This window comes from Marmota marmota, unplaced genomic scaffold, assembly GCF_001458135.2.
Source record: "Marmota marmota marmota unplaced genomic scaffold, marMar, whole genome shotgun sequence".
In the NCBI taxonomy this organism is placed as follows: Eukaryota; Metazoa; Chordata; class Mammalia; order Rodentia; family Sciuridae; genus Marmota; species Marmota marmota.
This window is the reverse complement of record NW_026000206.1, coordinates 6026315-6043239: the sequence shown is the minus strand read 5'-3', so window position 1 is coordinate 6043239 and position 16925 is coordinate 6026315. Positions and strand designations below refer to the sequence as shown.

Genomic DNA, 16925 nt, shown 5'->3' with positions numbered 1-16925 from the left:
AAGGGGGCTGTGGTGACTAGGTTACTAGGTGATCAGCCTTGGGTGGTTCTGGGTACTTGCTGCATGGTCATCCCTTATTGCACGGCGGCCTCTCTCTGGCTCACTGCATGGCTCCCATTTGCTGCATGGCCCCATTCCTGTGGCCCCTTCTCTTCCTATATGCCTCTCCCCAGGCACATTGCAAGACCCCCATTCACATGTTGCCCCATTCACATCTCCCCCACTCACATCCCCCCAGTCACATCCCCCCTTGCTGCACGACCCTCTCAGAGAAGCTCTTTAGAGCACCAGTGCTCACCGGAAGCTGCCCTGTCTTCTTGCAGTGCCCAGTAGGTGGACAGCCACACCTCACCTGCGGCTCCTGCTCCTCACCATGGCAGGACCTGTCCCTCTGCCTCCCATGCACAGTGCAGATGGCAAATGAACAGTTCCTGGTCCAGGAAGTCTCCTCCCAGCGGGTGCCGGCAGGGCCAGGGAGCCGAGTGGCATCATGTGTCAGCCGGAGCTCTGAGGCCGGCAGCCTTGTCTCTGGTGACCCGCCTCAGCTCTCGGGGCCTTGGTTTCCTTTTCTGAGAACTCAAGGAAGGCCTGGTGGTGTCTGGGGTCCTGGCCGGCAAGTGCCCACGGAAGGCCTGCTGGCTGTCCTCTTGCCAGCCCTGCAGCCCCCTGGGACCAGCAGGCTTTTCCCTGAGGGGAGTCATGCTGGATGTTCAGGTGCCCCACATCTCCTGGGGGCCCTGGGATCCTGGGGCACCTTCTCAGTGGCGACCCACATGACTATTTGCATTTACCCCGTTCGTTTGGAGCTGTCTAACTTTGTAGGGATGGGTTGGTTCACTCCTACTTGGGAGTTTTGTGGGCTTCGCCAAGTCAGGTGCTAAGGTGGAGGCACCACTGGAGACTTGGATTCCAGCACAGTGGCAGGTCTGCAGGTGAGCACACCAGATGCAAGCAGTTGTGTGGGTCACGACTGAGCAAGAAGTGCCCCGGGATCTCAGGGCACCTCAGGGGATGTGGGGCATCTGTACATCCAGGAGGAGTCCCATTGGAAAAGACCTGCTGGTCTCAGGGGGCTGGAGAGCCTGGCAAGATGACGGCCACCCAGTGCTCTGCAGGTAAGAATGACAGCTCCAACGGGTGAGGCCTGTGGCTCAGCCCCCGCTGCTGTTAGTACTCCCATGTGTAGGGATGATGGGCTGAACTTGGACGATCACCAGGGTCTGCCCAAGCACTGGCGTTTTATTCCAGGGGCAAAGGGTACTAGTAGCTGTTTTCAAACTTGTCAGAACAGACGACAATAGAGTCTTTCTATTTTGGCGTCCTCTTCATTAGCATGCACAATGCGGAGGCCAGAGTTACTGAAGCAAAATCAACAACTTCTGATTAATTTGCAGAGCTCAACCATGGGATCCTTCTGAAATTGTTACCCAATGCTGCTGCCTGACTGAGTCACCTTGTGGAAGGGCCCTTAATTGGGAACAGGCTCAGACAGCAGCAGGGACAGCTACAGAGAAGGAATACCAGGGCCAAAGCACCAGAAAGCATTGGTGGCAAGAGACAAGAGCGTTGACAGTCGCGGTGACCCTATCTGTCTAGAAACACCGTGTGCCGGCAGCGAGGGCTCAGAGGGAAAGGGAAAAGCACATGACCACCTTTAGAAAACCAGGAAGGTTTCTTGCAGCAGCTGGCCTTGTTTATAACGCGCCTTGTTCTTCCAGGTTGCCCGCCTCTTGGTCTGGAGACCCTAAAGATCACAGACTTCCAGCTCCACGCCTCCACGGCGAAGCGCTACGGCCTGGGAGCGCATCGAGGGAGACTCAACATCCAGGTACCAGCCCTTCCGGTGCATTCTGCTTGCAACTCCGATGGCTCCAGTCACAGATGCGGCCAGGGTTCACTGAGCCCACCATGCATGGCATTTCAAATGTGTTAGTCTGTGCTCTCCCGACAAATGCGGCATCGCTGAGTAAATCTCACTGTGCAGAGAGCACGCTGAGATGCAGAGAGGGCGTGTCTTCTTCAAAGATGGCCTTTGGTAGAAGTGAGGTCCCTGGCACCTAGACCAGGTGGGTCTGCCTCCCTCTTGAGCTTGTCCCTCCACAGGCCCTCTGTCTGGGAGGAGCTGGAGCAAAGCGAGACAGGCCTAGGGGCCTGCTTGTGGCTGAGGCGTGAGGCAGGGAGGTGGTGGCACTGCTCCTCCTTGGCTCCCTGCCAATCTCTATCTCTTCTCATCTCCACTGTGTCCACCTCCTCCAGGCTGTTCAGTGACCTCAAAGGTCCCTCGAGGTCGAATCCTTAGTGCTTCCTGGGGCTGGGTGCATCCCGCCTTTCTTTCTTCCCTGAGGCTCCAGGGCCACTGTGACCTTGGCCCTCCATACTGTCAAGTGTCCCTCTCAAGTGATGCCCCCCACACTCTACACACCACATGGTTCTTGACTCCACACCTTTCCTCAGGTGGGTTCCTCTGCCTGGAACCCCTTTGCCTCTCACAGTAGAAATCCCCGCTGATCCCTGCTGTCCCTGCTCCAACAACTCTTGTGGCCTCTTAAGTCAACCCACATGTATCCCCTCCCTGTGTGGCGGTTGGAGGTCTCACTGGGCGAGGTCAAGGTGTGGGTGGGCCAGTTCCTTCTGGAGGCTCCAGGAGCATGTGTTTCCTTCCCTGTCCCAGCACCCCAAGGCCGACCTGCTCCTGGCTTGCAGCCTTTCTTTCCTGGGAGCCTGCAGGGTGGGCCGAGTCCTTGGGAGCTGCTGTCTCTCTGCTTCTCTCTTCTATTTCACTTTTGAGGACCCTGTCGATTATGCTGGGCCTGTCCAGATGCCCCAGGACCCTCTCCCTCCCCTTCTGCAACCCAGATCCCACCTGTAGTCTCCATTCCTCCTTGCCACGTAGCCTGACATGTGCACGGGACATGGGCCTCTTGGGGGACATGATTTTGCCCACCTCTCTCCGGTGCCATTCCCCCACCCTGGCTCCCGCTGGTCAGCTCTTCTCAGTATAGCGTCTGATCTGTCCTGCCCCGTGTTGCTCTCTCCTGTTCCACATTTCATTTCTCTTTCCCCGTCCGCTCCGTAACTGTGTGCAGGTCCCAAAGACTTATGCACAAGTGCCGTCTTGCTCAGGTCCTTCCATCCCTGCTACACTCAGGCTAGTGGCTTCTAAGTGGCAGTGTGGACCCCTAGGTCATTGTAAGTGTGCTGTGCCAGAGGCCCCTTCCCAGGGAGTGCAGGGGCTCAGGGTTTTCTAAGACTTGAGCCCATCCAGATTGGTTTAGAAATACTCTTTTTAAAAAAAAAAAAACAAAAAACTGTGAAGAAACGTTTGGTTATATACAACTGGAAACTACAAAAAAAAAAAAAAAAATGAAATAAAAATAAAAACAACAACAACAAAAAACTCCTGTATTGTACACAGGAACTCTGAAAAGAGTTTGACCAGAAGTTCCCACTGTCAATCCCCAGGCACCTGGGGTGCCTCCAAAGGGGAACCGGAGTCAGACCCAAGGGGTTAGATCCACATGGGAGCGTGGGGCTGTTTTGTGTATCGACAAGGGGGGCTCATCTGATGCCTTCGATGCTTTCTCTACAAATGAAGTTATCCTTTAAATAAAAGAGTCTATGTTTATCCATGCTGTCTGCCATCAATGGCAAGGCCCTGTTGACCTTAACTTGTAGGGCCTGGAGTGAGAAGGTGGGGTGCTGAGTCCTTCCAGGTGGAAAGGACTGTCCACCAGCAGGCTGGATGGGCAGAGCATGGGAGCAAGCGCGCTGGGGTCAGACATGCTATGTTTGAGCTTGGCCCGGATGTTCCTCCATGTCGAGACCCTTGGAATGATCACCTCATGTCTCTGAGCCTCAGTTGCCTCATCAGAAAAATGAGCCTCCTGAGCGTCCACAGGGTGGATTGAGCAGGGAAACTGGTGACGACAATTCTGAAGCATTTGCTGGGTTACCTCATTCCTCTGCTGAACACCCCTGGTGGCTCCCTGCTATTCTTTCAACAAACCCTCAGTTAGTCCCTGGGTGCCCGAGCCCTCTGGGTCTCCCTGCGTGTGAACCCCTCTCTGAATGTTTCTTTATGGTGTTATCTGAGCCATCCTCCTTGAGAGGGGCCTGGTCTTCAGCTCCTCTCTCCCCAGGTGCCCCAAAATAGTCCCTGCAGCACACACGGAGCACAGAGAATGTGGCTGAGAGCTGGCTGACATGGACAGAGTGCCCATGGCCTGCTTCACTGGGCTGTGCAGCAGGCCCCTGGTGGGTGTGTCCTGTCCTCACTTCCTGGCCATCTCACCTCCTTCTTTGTCCTTTACCCATGGGAGACAGAGCGCAGGGAGCAACCAGGCTCCCCACCATGAGTGAGTCAGCAGAGCCCACTCCCCTGCCCTCCATCAGGGTGGATGGAAGTCACATTTGTCTTTATGGGGATTTTTCTCTTCAGTGGTAGGTTCTTTACCCTGATGTCCCCTCACAAGAATATCTCGAGACCTGCTCTTAGAGTGTGAATGTGCTGCCTTAATGGCCAGGGCGAGGCCACCCATCCCTCAGCCTCTGGACACCACCTGTGCTACCTAGTGTTGACCCCACAGTGTGGAGATGGGCCTGCAGCAGGCTCCGATTCCAACCCCCACAGCAAGTAGACGAGTTCGGGCCCCCGCTGGGGTTTGTACCTCCCCGTCAGCTCCATAAGCTTCGTGATTCCGCTGCCGCAGGTGCACAATTAAAGTCAATCCAAAAATACTTCTCCCCACACATAACGGTTTCAAATGCAACTTAAAAATAACTACATCTTGTCTCACATATGAGTATTTTGTAGGCGTGTCAAGCTAATGGGATTTTAAGTGCGAGAAACAGCAAGGTGTCAGAATTAGAAGTCATATTTTCAATACATATTCTGTAGCGCTCCTGGGACGTGAGCATGTTGAGTGCAGCCCTGCACGGGCCCAGGGCTCTCTGGGCACACAGTGGCCATAGTCCAGGCTGGAGCACACAGAATCACAGGCTGGGAGGCTCCAGTTAGCTGAGTGGCTTTAGTGAGATGCCCACCTCCTTGGAGACTCTGTCACCATCAGGAAAGCACAGGTCCCACCTCTGACTCTGTCCTGGTATTGTGAGGACAAAGAGGAGTAAAGAAGGAGATTTGACCCCAGAGGCCTTGTTCATACTCTCAGGGGACCCTTGCAGAGTGCCTCCTCTGGCCAGGCACAGAAAGCCCCTGCTGACTGCCCACCTTCCAGAGGCTTTGATCGTGACAGGGAGACCCTGAGAGGTGTCCACACTGTGCTCAGTACCTGGCTTCATTTATTTCTCAACAGGAGGGACAAGGGTCATTATTATTTCCTCTGACTTACGTAAACCAGACAGGGTGCTCAAGTGACTCAGCTAGGATTTCCCAGGAGGGGTAGATTATGAATCCCAGCAGCTTGAAACCTCCATTTGTTGCCCTGACAGTGCCATAAAGCTGCTTCCCACGGTGGCAGCTGGGGTGTTTCAGCTACAACATCTGGAATTATGGCTTGGCTGTGTTCCTCTCTTTTCTGACAGGGAGCGCATGTAGATGTACTCGTCTGTCCCCTGGCCAGGTGATGAGCCCCTTGCCAATCATGTGCATCCTGCTTTCTTGGGTCTTCCTGCACAGTGTCCATGCAGTGTCTGCACACGTGCTTCACAAGGGCTTCGGGACAGTTGCTGCCGTGCATATGGGTTCCATAGCAACAGTGGAGCTGTCCAGAAGGAGGCAGGTCAGCTGTCATTGACACACTTCCTTCTGTGATTGGCAGACACAGGAATGATGTCATCATGACACACACAAGTAGCATTGGTTCATGTGTGATTTTTGCTACTATAGCCATCTTTTGATGTTGTGGGGGTTTGGTTCCAGCCCCCCACCCCTTGGATTCCAAAATCCATAGCTACTCAAGTCCCTTATGTAAAATAATGGCTGTGTTTGCATGCAACCCACCACATCCTCCCATATATTTTATTTATTTATTTATTTATTTATTTATTTATTTTTTAGAGAGAGAGAGAGAGAGAGAGAGAGAGAGAGAGAATTTTAATATTTATTTTTTAGTTTTCGGCGGACACAACATCTTTGTTTGTATGTGGTGCTGAGGATCGAACCCGGGCCGCACGCGTGCGAGGCGAGCGCGCTACCGCTTGAGCCACATCCCCAGCCCCTCCCATATATTTTAAATCCTCTCTAGATGACTTGCAATACCCATTACAGTGTAAATGCAGGCTCCATGATTGTTATTCTGCATTGTTTAAGGAGTTATGATAAGAAACAAGTACGTGTTCAGCACAAACACAAATCCTGATTCGGAAGGGTTTTGATTCATGGCTGGTGGAATCGGCTGGAGGGCCCAGTGTGCAGTAATGTTGGTGGGACCAAGTCCCAGCCCCTGACCGTGGAGTGCACCAGCCTGGGCGAGTGCAGAGTCTGCAGGGAACAAGGTCCTGCAGGGTCCTCTCACCTCCTGTTCCTCTGACTCAGAGTGGCCATGCGCTGCCTTGTGTTCCGTTCCTTTGTGAGTGTTGTCCTTGTCCCTGCAGCTCATCAGCTCCACTCTGCCTTCTGCCTCTTCCTCACCTGCCTGTGCTGTTTGTTTGCTTCTCTAAAGCCGACTCCTATCATGATTGCTGCATTCAACCTGTCTAAACTGTGCTAATATTGTTGGAATTGATTGTTTTTGAGTCTTCTGATTATGGAGCTGAGTGGATTTTTGGAAGTTCTGGCTATTAGCTGGGTTTCTCCATGAACTTGATTTTTGTGGTGCAAGATATTGCAGACTGTGACCTTTTACTGAAAAGCATCTGCCACGGTGTAGCAGAAGCACCTCCCTCTTTTGCCCTCATTTTAAGCAGAGGACTTTGAAAGAATCCTCCTAGCTCAGTTACAGCTTCCTTTTTTCCAAGTGGACTTTTACTTGTGTTAATTTAATAATATAAGCTCAGAGAGGACACCAACGTCTTGTGCTCAGGACAAGATAGATTTTCCAGGAATTTCAGGAGAGAGTCAGGCAGGAAAGTAAAGGCTGTCCTCTCCCTCTGATTACTCTTCCAGTGTGCACAGGACCGTCTATACTCAGTCCTGAGAGGAGGCTTGATCTCACGTAGAAAGCATCAGTGGTCTCTCCTGCTCTGGAAGCCGCAGATTGGAAATTGACATTCCGAGTCTCCAGGAGAGCATGTTGACAATTACCTCTAAATTGCTTGCAGTCACTGTTCAGAGGTAGCCCGGTAGTTAGATGGGTTGTCTAATGGCAGCTCTTCACCTGTCCCGTTCCCAGAGCATCCTCTGAGGACCCTGTGAGACTTTCCATGCTTGTACTCTAAGGCAGGGGGTTCAGAGGTAGCGCCCCCTGCTCAGTGACATGTCTCACAACTGCTAGGGTGCTGGGGCTTCCTTAGCTGGAGATTGCTGAGCTTCCCGCCTTGGCTGTTTTGAAGGGCTGGTTTCTATCTCCCTTGTAAGTCTTCAAGATTATGGTTGGGAGAGCCCAACCCATGAGCAGAAGCCTGACAAGTGCCCGGGGCAGGTATCCCTAGGTTCCTGCCTACAGCTGAGAATGTAAGGAAGCTGGTGCTCGGACCAGAGCTGGAAGGGAGGGGCCTGTGCTTACCATCCCAAGACAGAAGGTGGCACCACATTCACACCTCCCGCTGTCTCTGTGATGGTCTGGCTGCCATGTTGGACACTTGGTGGCCCCCATCTCGAGTGTTAGAGAACGCTCAGTTTGGCCTCACGTTGTTCCTCTTTCCTGAACTGTCTGGAAATAATAGAACCCTCTCTCTCCCTTCCACCCTGGAATCAGCATGGCTTCTCTCTGGTCCTTCCTTTGAGGGACATCTACAGAACATCTGGATGCTGGTGTTGGGACCCAATTCCAGCACTCTGATCTCTTTTCACCTGAGATGAAGGGTAAGCCTTGAAGGTAGCCCATGCCTGTGGCTTCCTGGGTGCCTTCTGTTCCTGATGATAGGAACTCAGTTTTAGAATAGGGAACCAACAGAGTTTTATCCTGCGGTTGAAGTCCATGTGCCTGGGCACAGCCCACACTCGGCCCTGCTGTGCCTGGGGCCCCCTGGCCAAGGTGGCGAGCACGTCTCACCTGGTGGGAAGAACCTGGAGTCATTTTCTCAGCCTTGCCCCTGCAGGTCCTGTGCCTGCCGACGCTGGACCCTGCACCAAGTCCTGGACCCTAAAGCCTGCTGGACCTCTGACCGTCCTGACTCTCTAAGCTCAGCCTCCTTTTGGTTTCTGGCTGCACAGACCTGGCTGTGACTCAGCAAGTCCTTCTGAGGGGCTAGCAGGGGCAGGGCTGCGGAGGCAAAGCAGCAGTCATCGTTTTTTGAGTCTGGGAATGTTGTGTCTTTTCTGATAAAGGGCCTTTGTTCTTCATCTGGCTTCAAGTATTAGGAGACAGTTTGGGTGCCAAAACCCTGGAATTTTTGATATTTGGATTTTTATGAAAATAGCAGGACCAAATGCTTAAAATTGGACTGCCCCGGAAAATCAAAAATGTGTGTTTACCAAAATGATGACAGTGTGCTGCTCTTGTTTCTCGAGAAACTTCCATTGTGAACGCAGGAGCTGCTGGGACAGTACAGTGGAGGTCCAAGGGCCCAGAGCCCGGAGCCTCGACCTTGGTCATGGACTGTGAAGGAACCACAGGTACCTGGCCCAGACGTAGCCCCTGTTCTGCTTACCACGGGAGTTTTTCTTTAGTATGTCACTGAATGTCATGAAATCAGTACTTCATGTAGCCTTCAATATCCCCAGAGGGAAAGCCCTGCTTTAGAGATGCGGAAGCCCAAGTCAGAGGCTGAGGAGCCGCCCTCTCCCACAGCCACTAAGCGCAGAGCTGAGACTCAACACCAAGACCCCTGGGATGGAATGCAGTCCCTCTAGCTTCACATATTTATAACCAACTGATTTTTTAAACAGCAAGAACGTATGTATTGAAGGAAAGCCTCTTTAATAAGTGGTGCTGGGAGAGCAGGATATGCATACACAGAAGAAAGAAAGTAGACCTTTGTCTTTTACCATGTACAAAAATCAACTGAAAAGGCTCAAGAGCTTAAATGTGAGGCCTGGCGCTGTGAAACCACTCGAAGAAAATACAGGGGAAATACTTAAGGACATTGGTCTGGGCAGAGATGTTTTGGGCTATGACCCCAATAGCATAGGCAACAAAAGCAAAAATTGACAAATGGGTTTATATCAAACTAAAAATCTTCTGTTCAGCATAGGGATCCATCAAGAGGGAAGACATCATCTGCAGAATGGGAGAAAACATTTGCAAACTATTCATCCCCAACAGGATTGATTTCCAGAATATATAAGGATCTCAAGTAACTCAACAGCAAAACAAAAACAAAAACAACAAACAAAAACCTCCAAACAAATAACCCAATTAAAAATGGAGTGAATGGCCTCAATAGATATTTCTCCAAAGAAGAGACACAAATGACCAGCACATACATGACACACGCTCACCATCACTGATCAACAGGGAAATGCAAATCAAAACTGCAAAGAGATACTATCTCACCTCAGTGAGAGGGGCTGTTATCAAAAAGGTAAGCATCAACAGATGCTGGTGAGCATGCAGAAGGGGAGTTCTCATCGCTGTTGGCGGGAATGTAAATTGGTGCAGGTGTTAAGGAAAATAGCATTGGGATTCCTCCAAAAACAACCACATGACCTAGCGGTCTTACTGCTGGATGTGCATACTGAAGGTACCGAAGTCAGCATGTCTAAGAGATATTTGCGCTCTCCTGCTTATTGTGGCATTGTTTATCACAGCCAAGGAGATGGAATCAACCTGAGTGACCATCTACAGATGAATGGATAAAGAAGTGTGGTACATACTCAGTGGAATAGTATTCAGCCATAAAAAGGATGTTGTTTCCAGAAACATGGATAGAACTGGAGGATGTGTGTTAAATGAAATGAATCAGGCATTCATTTCAAATAGACAAATACTGAAGGAAAGCCTCTTTAATAAGTGGTGCTGGGAAAGCGGGATATGCATATACAGAAGAAAGAAAGTAGACCTTTATCTTTTACCATGTACAAAAATCAACTGAAAAGGCTCAAAAGCTTAAATGTAAGGCCTGGCGCTGTGAAACCACTCGAAGAAAATTCCACAGACAAATATTGCATGATCTTGGAAGCTAAAAAGTTGAGGTTGAAGAAGTAGAGAGTAGAATAGTGGTTACCAGAGGCTGGGAAGGGAGTGGGGAAGAGAGAGATGGAGCGAGGATGGTGAACGGGTGCAGGTGTGCTGTCGAATGGGAGAATCATTTCTGATGATCTGTAGCACTGAAAGATGACTATGGTTTTCAACAATTAATTGATTATTTCAAAATAGCTTCTTGAGAGGATTTTAACGCTCCTGGAACAAAGAAATGGTATGTGAAGTTTTAGATTTGCCAATTACCATGATCTGATCCTTGTTCATTGTATATAGGTACTAACATGTCATTCTGGACCCCATAAATAGATGGATAATTACTACATTATACATATATTAAGATTAAATTAAAACCAGTCAATTAAAATTAAAAAGTATATAAAATGAATGTAAGAATAATGTAATAAAATGAGATGATGAAGGGGGTAAAGGAAGAGGCTACAGGAAATAGAAATCACGATTTCACTGTCGGTAGTAAGAAGTGAAAAGATAGTTTCTAAAAAAAAAAAAAATACAGAAATAACTATGCTACATAAAAGGCATGGCTACTAAATCAACCACTAAAAGAGTCAAACCTTTAAACTTTCCAGAGGCAATTTGTACATTGAGCAAAGTAAACATGTCAATTGCTGAAATAAAACAAAAGCTAAAAAATATATATATTATTTATACATAATATATATAATATAATTATATATGTTTTTAAAAAAACAAAAGCTAAAAGAAACAATAAAAATAGACAAGGAAAATTGATGACTTAGTGAATATCTGTCAATGGACTAAATTCACCTAGTAATAGAAGGAAACTGATTTGTCATCAAATGAATGTGACCCAAGGCCACAGCAGAAGTGGACCTCAGAAAAGATGAATCGTGCCTGTACCCACAAGGGCTTCCATTTCTTGGGTGCTTATTTATGCCAGGACTGTGGGAAGTTTTTACCTGTGAAGGTGTCTCCAGCCCAACGGTTCTATCGTGTAGATTCCATTGCTGTCCCTAGTTTAGGGACAGGTAAATGCAATGGGAGACACTCAGACGTGAACTGTCGAACCAGGAGTTGAACTGGGACAGCGTGGATGGCAAGGGACATTCCATGCGGAGCCGCCTCCCTGGAGTGCAGGGAGCCTGGCCTTTCTTTCCGTGAATTGCTGGTAAGTGAACCATTGATGGTTTGTTCTGAGAATTCAACTTATCCCACAGTTATCCAATCTTAATGGCCAAAGTGTTTCTCTGATTTTAGTTGAATTGAGTTAGAATGTTGATGTAAAAATATTCTTTAGTTTATTTTTCAATTAGTATATTTCTGTCCTTATGTTTCCTTTTATAAAACAATTAACAAATGGTTTATGGAGTATTTAATAGATTTCGTTTTTCAGCATTTTTAATTTCAAGCTTTGGATCTATACTGGTTTTCTGGGCCAATGCAAGGAAATAATTAATATAATTGGTTTTGGGTTTTAAAAATATCTATAAAACCTGCGAGTATTTTTTTTTATCTGACTTGAGTGATGATTGAGGTCTGAATTGGGACAAGGTGTTTTGCTAATTTGCAGAAGGATCAACTGATTTGTACCTGGTCAGTTTTATAGGTTTATCACAAAATTTATCACAGAGATTTATGGAAGGCAGACATTCAGATGGCATTATGGCCATTTGATGGCAGATTAGTTACTTAACTGTACTAATCAGATGTCACATCTAACACTTTTAAGTAACCCTGTCCCCAAAAGTGGTAGCTTGTTAGTAACCTGTAAAGTTTCAGCCATTGCTTCTAAATTTTTTTTTTCTCAAAAATATTTTAAAATAAGGATCATTTCATTCTCTGTCTGGATAGCCCTGGGCTACATCTGCAGAGTAGCAGCTGTAAGTCAATTATCTTAGAATTGCTAAATAGTTACATTCACTTGGATATGACTTTTTAATTTGCTTCCAGATGTTTTTGCATTGCTTCTCATGAAAATGAGACAGGAACAGGGCAGACCAATGGCTTCACTGAAGCAGAGGATTTGGGAATGTACATTTTCTGTACAGACAATACAGCAAAACACTTTGAGTAATGCCTAGCACATAGTAGGTTCTCTGTAGACACCTGGAACATCAAAGAAAAACAAAAGGCTTCCTGCCTGCCACTCTGGATAGCTATATATCCCTTCATTTTACTTTTTGAAATAAAAAAGTTTGTTTATCAGTTTTGTTAAAAAGTAGTTAAAGAAATCCGAGTGTTGAAATAATTAAAACAAAAAACTGGGCCCCTGTCCAATGCGGTCCCCATTCCACACCACCAGTGACGGTCCTCAAGCTCTGTGGATGGGACAACTGCTTTAAACTTTTTATTTCTTTGGGAAATTTTATCTTTATTTTGAAATAATATGAACAGAGTGACATGTAATCATTTGTGAATTTTTGACTATGTCTTTTGGATTCTTACCATGCAGAATAAGGCTGTCAGTTCATTTTTAAATCATTCTCTTGCCTCTCTTTAATGCTGCCAATCAAATTCTATCTTAGTATTTGGGTAGATCCACATTCAAGGTATTTATTATTATAACAGTATAAATATGACTTTTTTTTAACTTAATCAAGAAGTATCATACTTTTGAGCCTAGAAAAAGTCATTTCATATTTCTAGACATTTTGTTTTCCTAGGACTACCTTGATTTTTTTAAAAAAAAATCTCTCCATACCTTTATAATGACTGGGTCCTGTGAAACACCTGGCAATATAATTTTCTATAAGGTCAAACCTGTTGAACAATTTTTAGTTCTGCTTTTATTTTTTATGTTTCTGTAGGCATCTCCTGAGGAGCCCTTGCCTGCTGCATTCTGAGCAGTTTCCTCTTGGGTCTTCTGCATAGATAGCTACTGCCTTGGGACTTCCTTCACCATCATTCTGAGAACTCTCCTATGTTGAAGCTCTTGATTTCTGGATCCCATTGATTCCTCTTTCTTGTTTTCTGCCCTATTTTTGTGGAGTGCATCCTTGAGTAGCTTCATGGAAGTGGTGCATGAATCTATTTTACTATCACAACTGATTGGTTTTGCTGAGCATAAAATTCTAGGGTGAAAAATCTTTTTGAGAATTCAGAATTTTGAAGGCCTGGTCTCTCTAATCTTGCAGCTTCATATGCTGCTGTTGGGAATTCTGGTACTAACTTTATTCCTCTTTAGTTTTATATGTATTTGCTTTGCTACTTGTTTCTTCTTTGGTAGCTTTTAAAATCTTCCCTTTATTTCTGATATTTTGAAGTTTCATAATGACATGCTGTGTTCTTTTGTTAGCATTTTGGAGACTTAAACCTTTCAGATATGGGAAATGATCTTATAGTTTTTTATTTGGCCCCCCCCCCCCCAAGATTCTTCTTGATTTTTTTCTCACTGCTTTTCTTTCTTTCCTATTGTCTATTTCTGTGCTTACTTTTTTGTGAGATTTTTCCAATTTTCTCTTTATGGCTTTTAAAAATTTTAACCTTTCCAATCCTAATTTCCAAGACCCCTTCTTGTTCATTGCTTTTTCTTTCTCTGTTCTTGTTTTAGGTAGGCAAGATGTTCTTTCTGGAGACATGAAGTACAGTTTATCTGACGTTTTCTTCTATCCTCTGTCATATTTTTGTTTGTTTGTTTGTTTATTTTTGTTATAAGCATGACTGCATAGTTTTCTAGCTGAGTTGAGGGAGGGAGCTGGTGCATTTTACTCTCATTTTGCTGATAACCCCTGAGACCCTCACAGATTCCCTGCCTTCCTCTGTGCCTAGTACACCCAAATCCAGAGGCTCTTTGGTTTGCTTTTTATTAGAAAAATTAAAAAAGAATTTAAATTCTTTGTGGAGTGAGGGTAAGGATGTAGGGCTCTAATTGTTTTCTTACATGCATTAGAAAACAATCCCCTGTTTCAGTCCCAGGTCACCTTCGAAAGACACCTTGAAATGTAAGTTCTGAACTTTTCTAAAGTTTAGGTGGCTTGCTTCTCCATGTGCTGCTTAGAGGTTTGCATTCCTTCTCTTCTGGAGTCATCCAGGATTCTTCCATTTGACCTCAGATATTCATGTACTGTAATTTAGGGATTATAAGTGCCTTCTATTTTTTGCCAGAGTTTGAGGTTCTATTTCTATATCTTTTTTTCTTTGGGAGGAAACTCGAGAAAAGAACACGGAAAAAAAAAAATATTTCCTCCATCCTCTTGAAGCGGAGAAATTCTATTTGGTTGATCTTAAATAGATAATGTCAGGTTTTCTCTTTGTTATAGTCTTAGTGACTGCCACATTTATCTTACATAAAACTTACTCTGTTAGGTGCATTAATTCTTTAAGGTAAAGAAATGATGCACATAACTTCATCACCTTGAGAAAATTACATTAATCCTCAGTTAATTTGCTGCTATAGTAGAATGAATCTTACAGTGTTAAATCATATATTTAAGAATCAAACCTTTTATTTCAACAACTCTCAATTAAAATTTCTCCTAAATTTTTCAAGTATTTCCCTGTATTATTAACCAGAAAGGGACAAATGTGCTCTCTTCCTGGTTCCTCAGAGACATCTTATAAATATTGCATGTTGCAGTGTGGCACAATTTGGTGACATCTCTGAGGCTGGTACCTCCTCTTTCACTAAATTCTCCCAGGTGCTTGTCCTTTAAGTTCAGTAATTGATTTTGCAGAGGTGGCTGTCATCTTGCAATGAGTCATCTTCAGGCAGGGCTCTCCATTCCCCTGACACTGAACTGCATTTAATTGACTGGTGTCTTCAGAAAGAACTGAGATTGGCAGCGGAGGCAAAATCTCCTAGCTAGCAAACCAGGAACCTTAAATTTAATTGCAAATCCTGTTCAGTAGATGTTGATTTAATAGCTGAGGATAGCTCTTCCATCCAGGCTTCTGGGATTCCATATAGTAAACATCTCAAGCCACAGGGCGGCTCTGTGCTAGTTGACTTTGCCTTAGGCCAGGATTATACAACCTTGGCCTCCTGGACATTTAGGCCAGGCTGTTTAGCACGGTGGCAGTTTTCCTGTGCACTGTAGGATGTGACTGTGGAATGTCCAACAAGCATCCCTGGCTTCTACCCAGTGTAGGCAGGGACACCCCCACTCCCAGTAGGGACAGTCAAAAATGATTCCAGACATTTCCAAACACCCCAGAGGGGCAGCATTGGACTCCTGTGAAGGACTTTAATGTTATGGGTCTCCTTTTTCTTCAAGTTCTGTATACTTCTGTTCTGGGTGTTTGAAGTTGTAGAAAATATGGCAGAAGTTAACTGGAATTAGTTGCATAATTCCCTGGAATTTTGTGAAACTTGAGAAAATTCATAAACCATCCACATTTCCACATTTTGCCAGGGCTAACTGAATTACACTGCTTTAAATATTTTGATAAGTAATGTTTATGGAGTACAAACTCTGAGCTCACCCTATGTGCCAGACCCAGTTGTAAACACAACCAACATCCTCAGGGAAAAATGATCATTGCTTCCATCCTGACAGAGGGAGAAACCAAGGCTCAAGTTGGGGCCCAGTGCCTGAGTCTGCATTTAAGTGGCCAAGTTAGGATTCCTGGCCGGCCGGTAGTGGGACCTCAGAGCCAGAGCTCTGTGTGATGGCTAATCTGAAGATGGCAGTATGGGTTAGACTAATTCATCTGCCAACCAGAGGACAGGGCTGCACACATTGTTCACTTTTATGTCCCTGTTCCCTGGACCAATAATTGACGTATGGCAGAGGCACAGTGAAGGTTTGCTTTGCTAAATGAATGGGACCATTCTAAACTGCAGTCTCGCCTGTGGTTGATGAGGAAAGGGGAGTCACCACAAACTGTAAGTGCATGTTAGGGCTTCGTGAGAGGAGCTGAGTTGTGATATTGTAGGTCATTAATGTGTTGCAAATCTCTGTCATTAGCAGGGTAATTACCTTCCAGTGCAGAAAGGAAGCAGGCTGGATTCTGGGCTTCCTTGCTGGCTGACGGGCTGGGAGCTGAGATGCTGTGCTGAGTAGAGGTCCCACCACTTCCTAAGAATTAGCATGTCACCAGCACGCGGGAGCATTTGTGACACACATGTGATAAGAGCAGCCTTTCTCTGATGGTTCTCGAAGGCAGAACCTGCAGCCCCTCGGGGTCCTCACGGACGTCTCCAAGGCCATCTGGTTATGGAGAGTGCGGGTTTCTGTTGACAAGCAGCTTCTGCCCTCATGTGAGGCGTCAGTGCTGTGTTTGTACTCCAGCATTTGCCCTCAGAGTTCACGGAGGTGGGTGTCAGGGTGGCCTGGGTCTGTGCAGACTGCAGGGTGGTCCTGATACAAAGCTTCTGTTGGATCGCAGGAACCCTTGGCCGTGATGTCACTGTACGGTGAACTGCACCTTCCTGATGCCCATTAAAAGTCAGGCCGTGTGCAGAATTGGAGTCAAGGCAGGGAGCGTGAGCTGGCCTGCCATTCTCTGTCCAGACTTCTCATTCATTAGGTCTTTGAGAAATAGCCATGGAGAAGCAGAGTCAATGCAGAATGGTCTGGTAAACCGGGATGCTTCTTTTGGCTTCAATGTCCTTATCTATCTATCTATCTATCTATCTATCTATCTATCTATTTTGGTCAAGGTCTCATCTCTTCTAATGGTAATGCTGCTGGGAAATTTTCAGAGCAGAAACTTCACCTGCCTTGGAAATTCAGAGCCAAAGATTTTTTGGTAATAATAGTAACAGATACTGAGCACATCAAATAAGTCAGACACTATCAGACA

The 16925-nt window shown here is 46.3% G+C and overlaps 1 protein-coding gene across 1 annotated transcript in view; it reads left to right on the top strand.

The window, feature by feature from the left end:
• Cpxm2 (carboxypeptidase X, M14 family member 2) overlaps nucleotides 1–16925 on the top strand; it is a 96441-nt gene that overhangs the window by 20423 nt on the left and 59093 nt on the right. The window contains exon 3 of the mRNA XM_048791452.1: nucleotides 1719–1828. Within this exon, the coding sequence (XP_048647409.1) occupies nucleotides 1719–1828 (110 nt within the window). The remainder of the gene's footprint in view (nucleotides 1–1718; nucleotides 1829–16925) is intronic.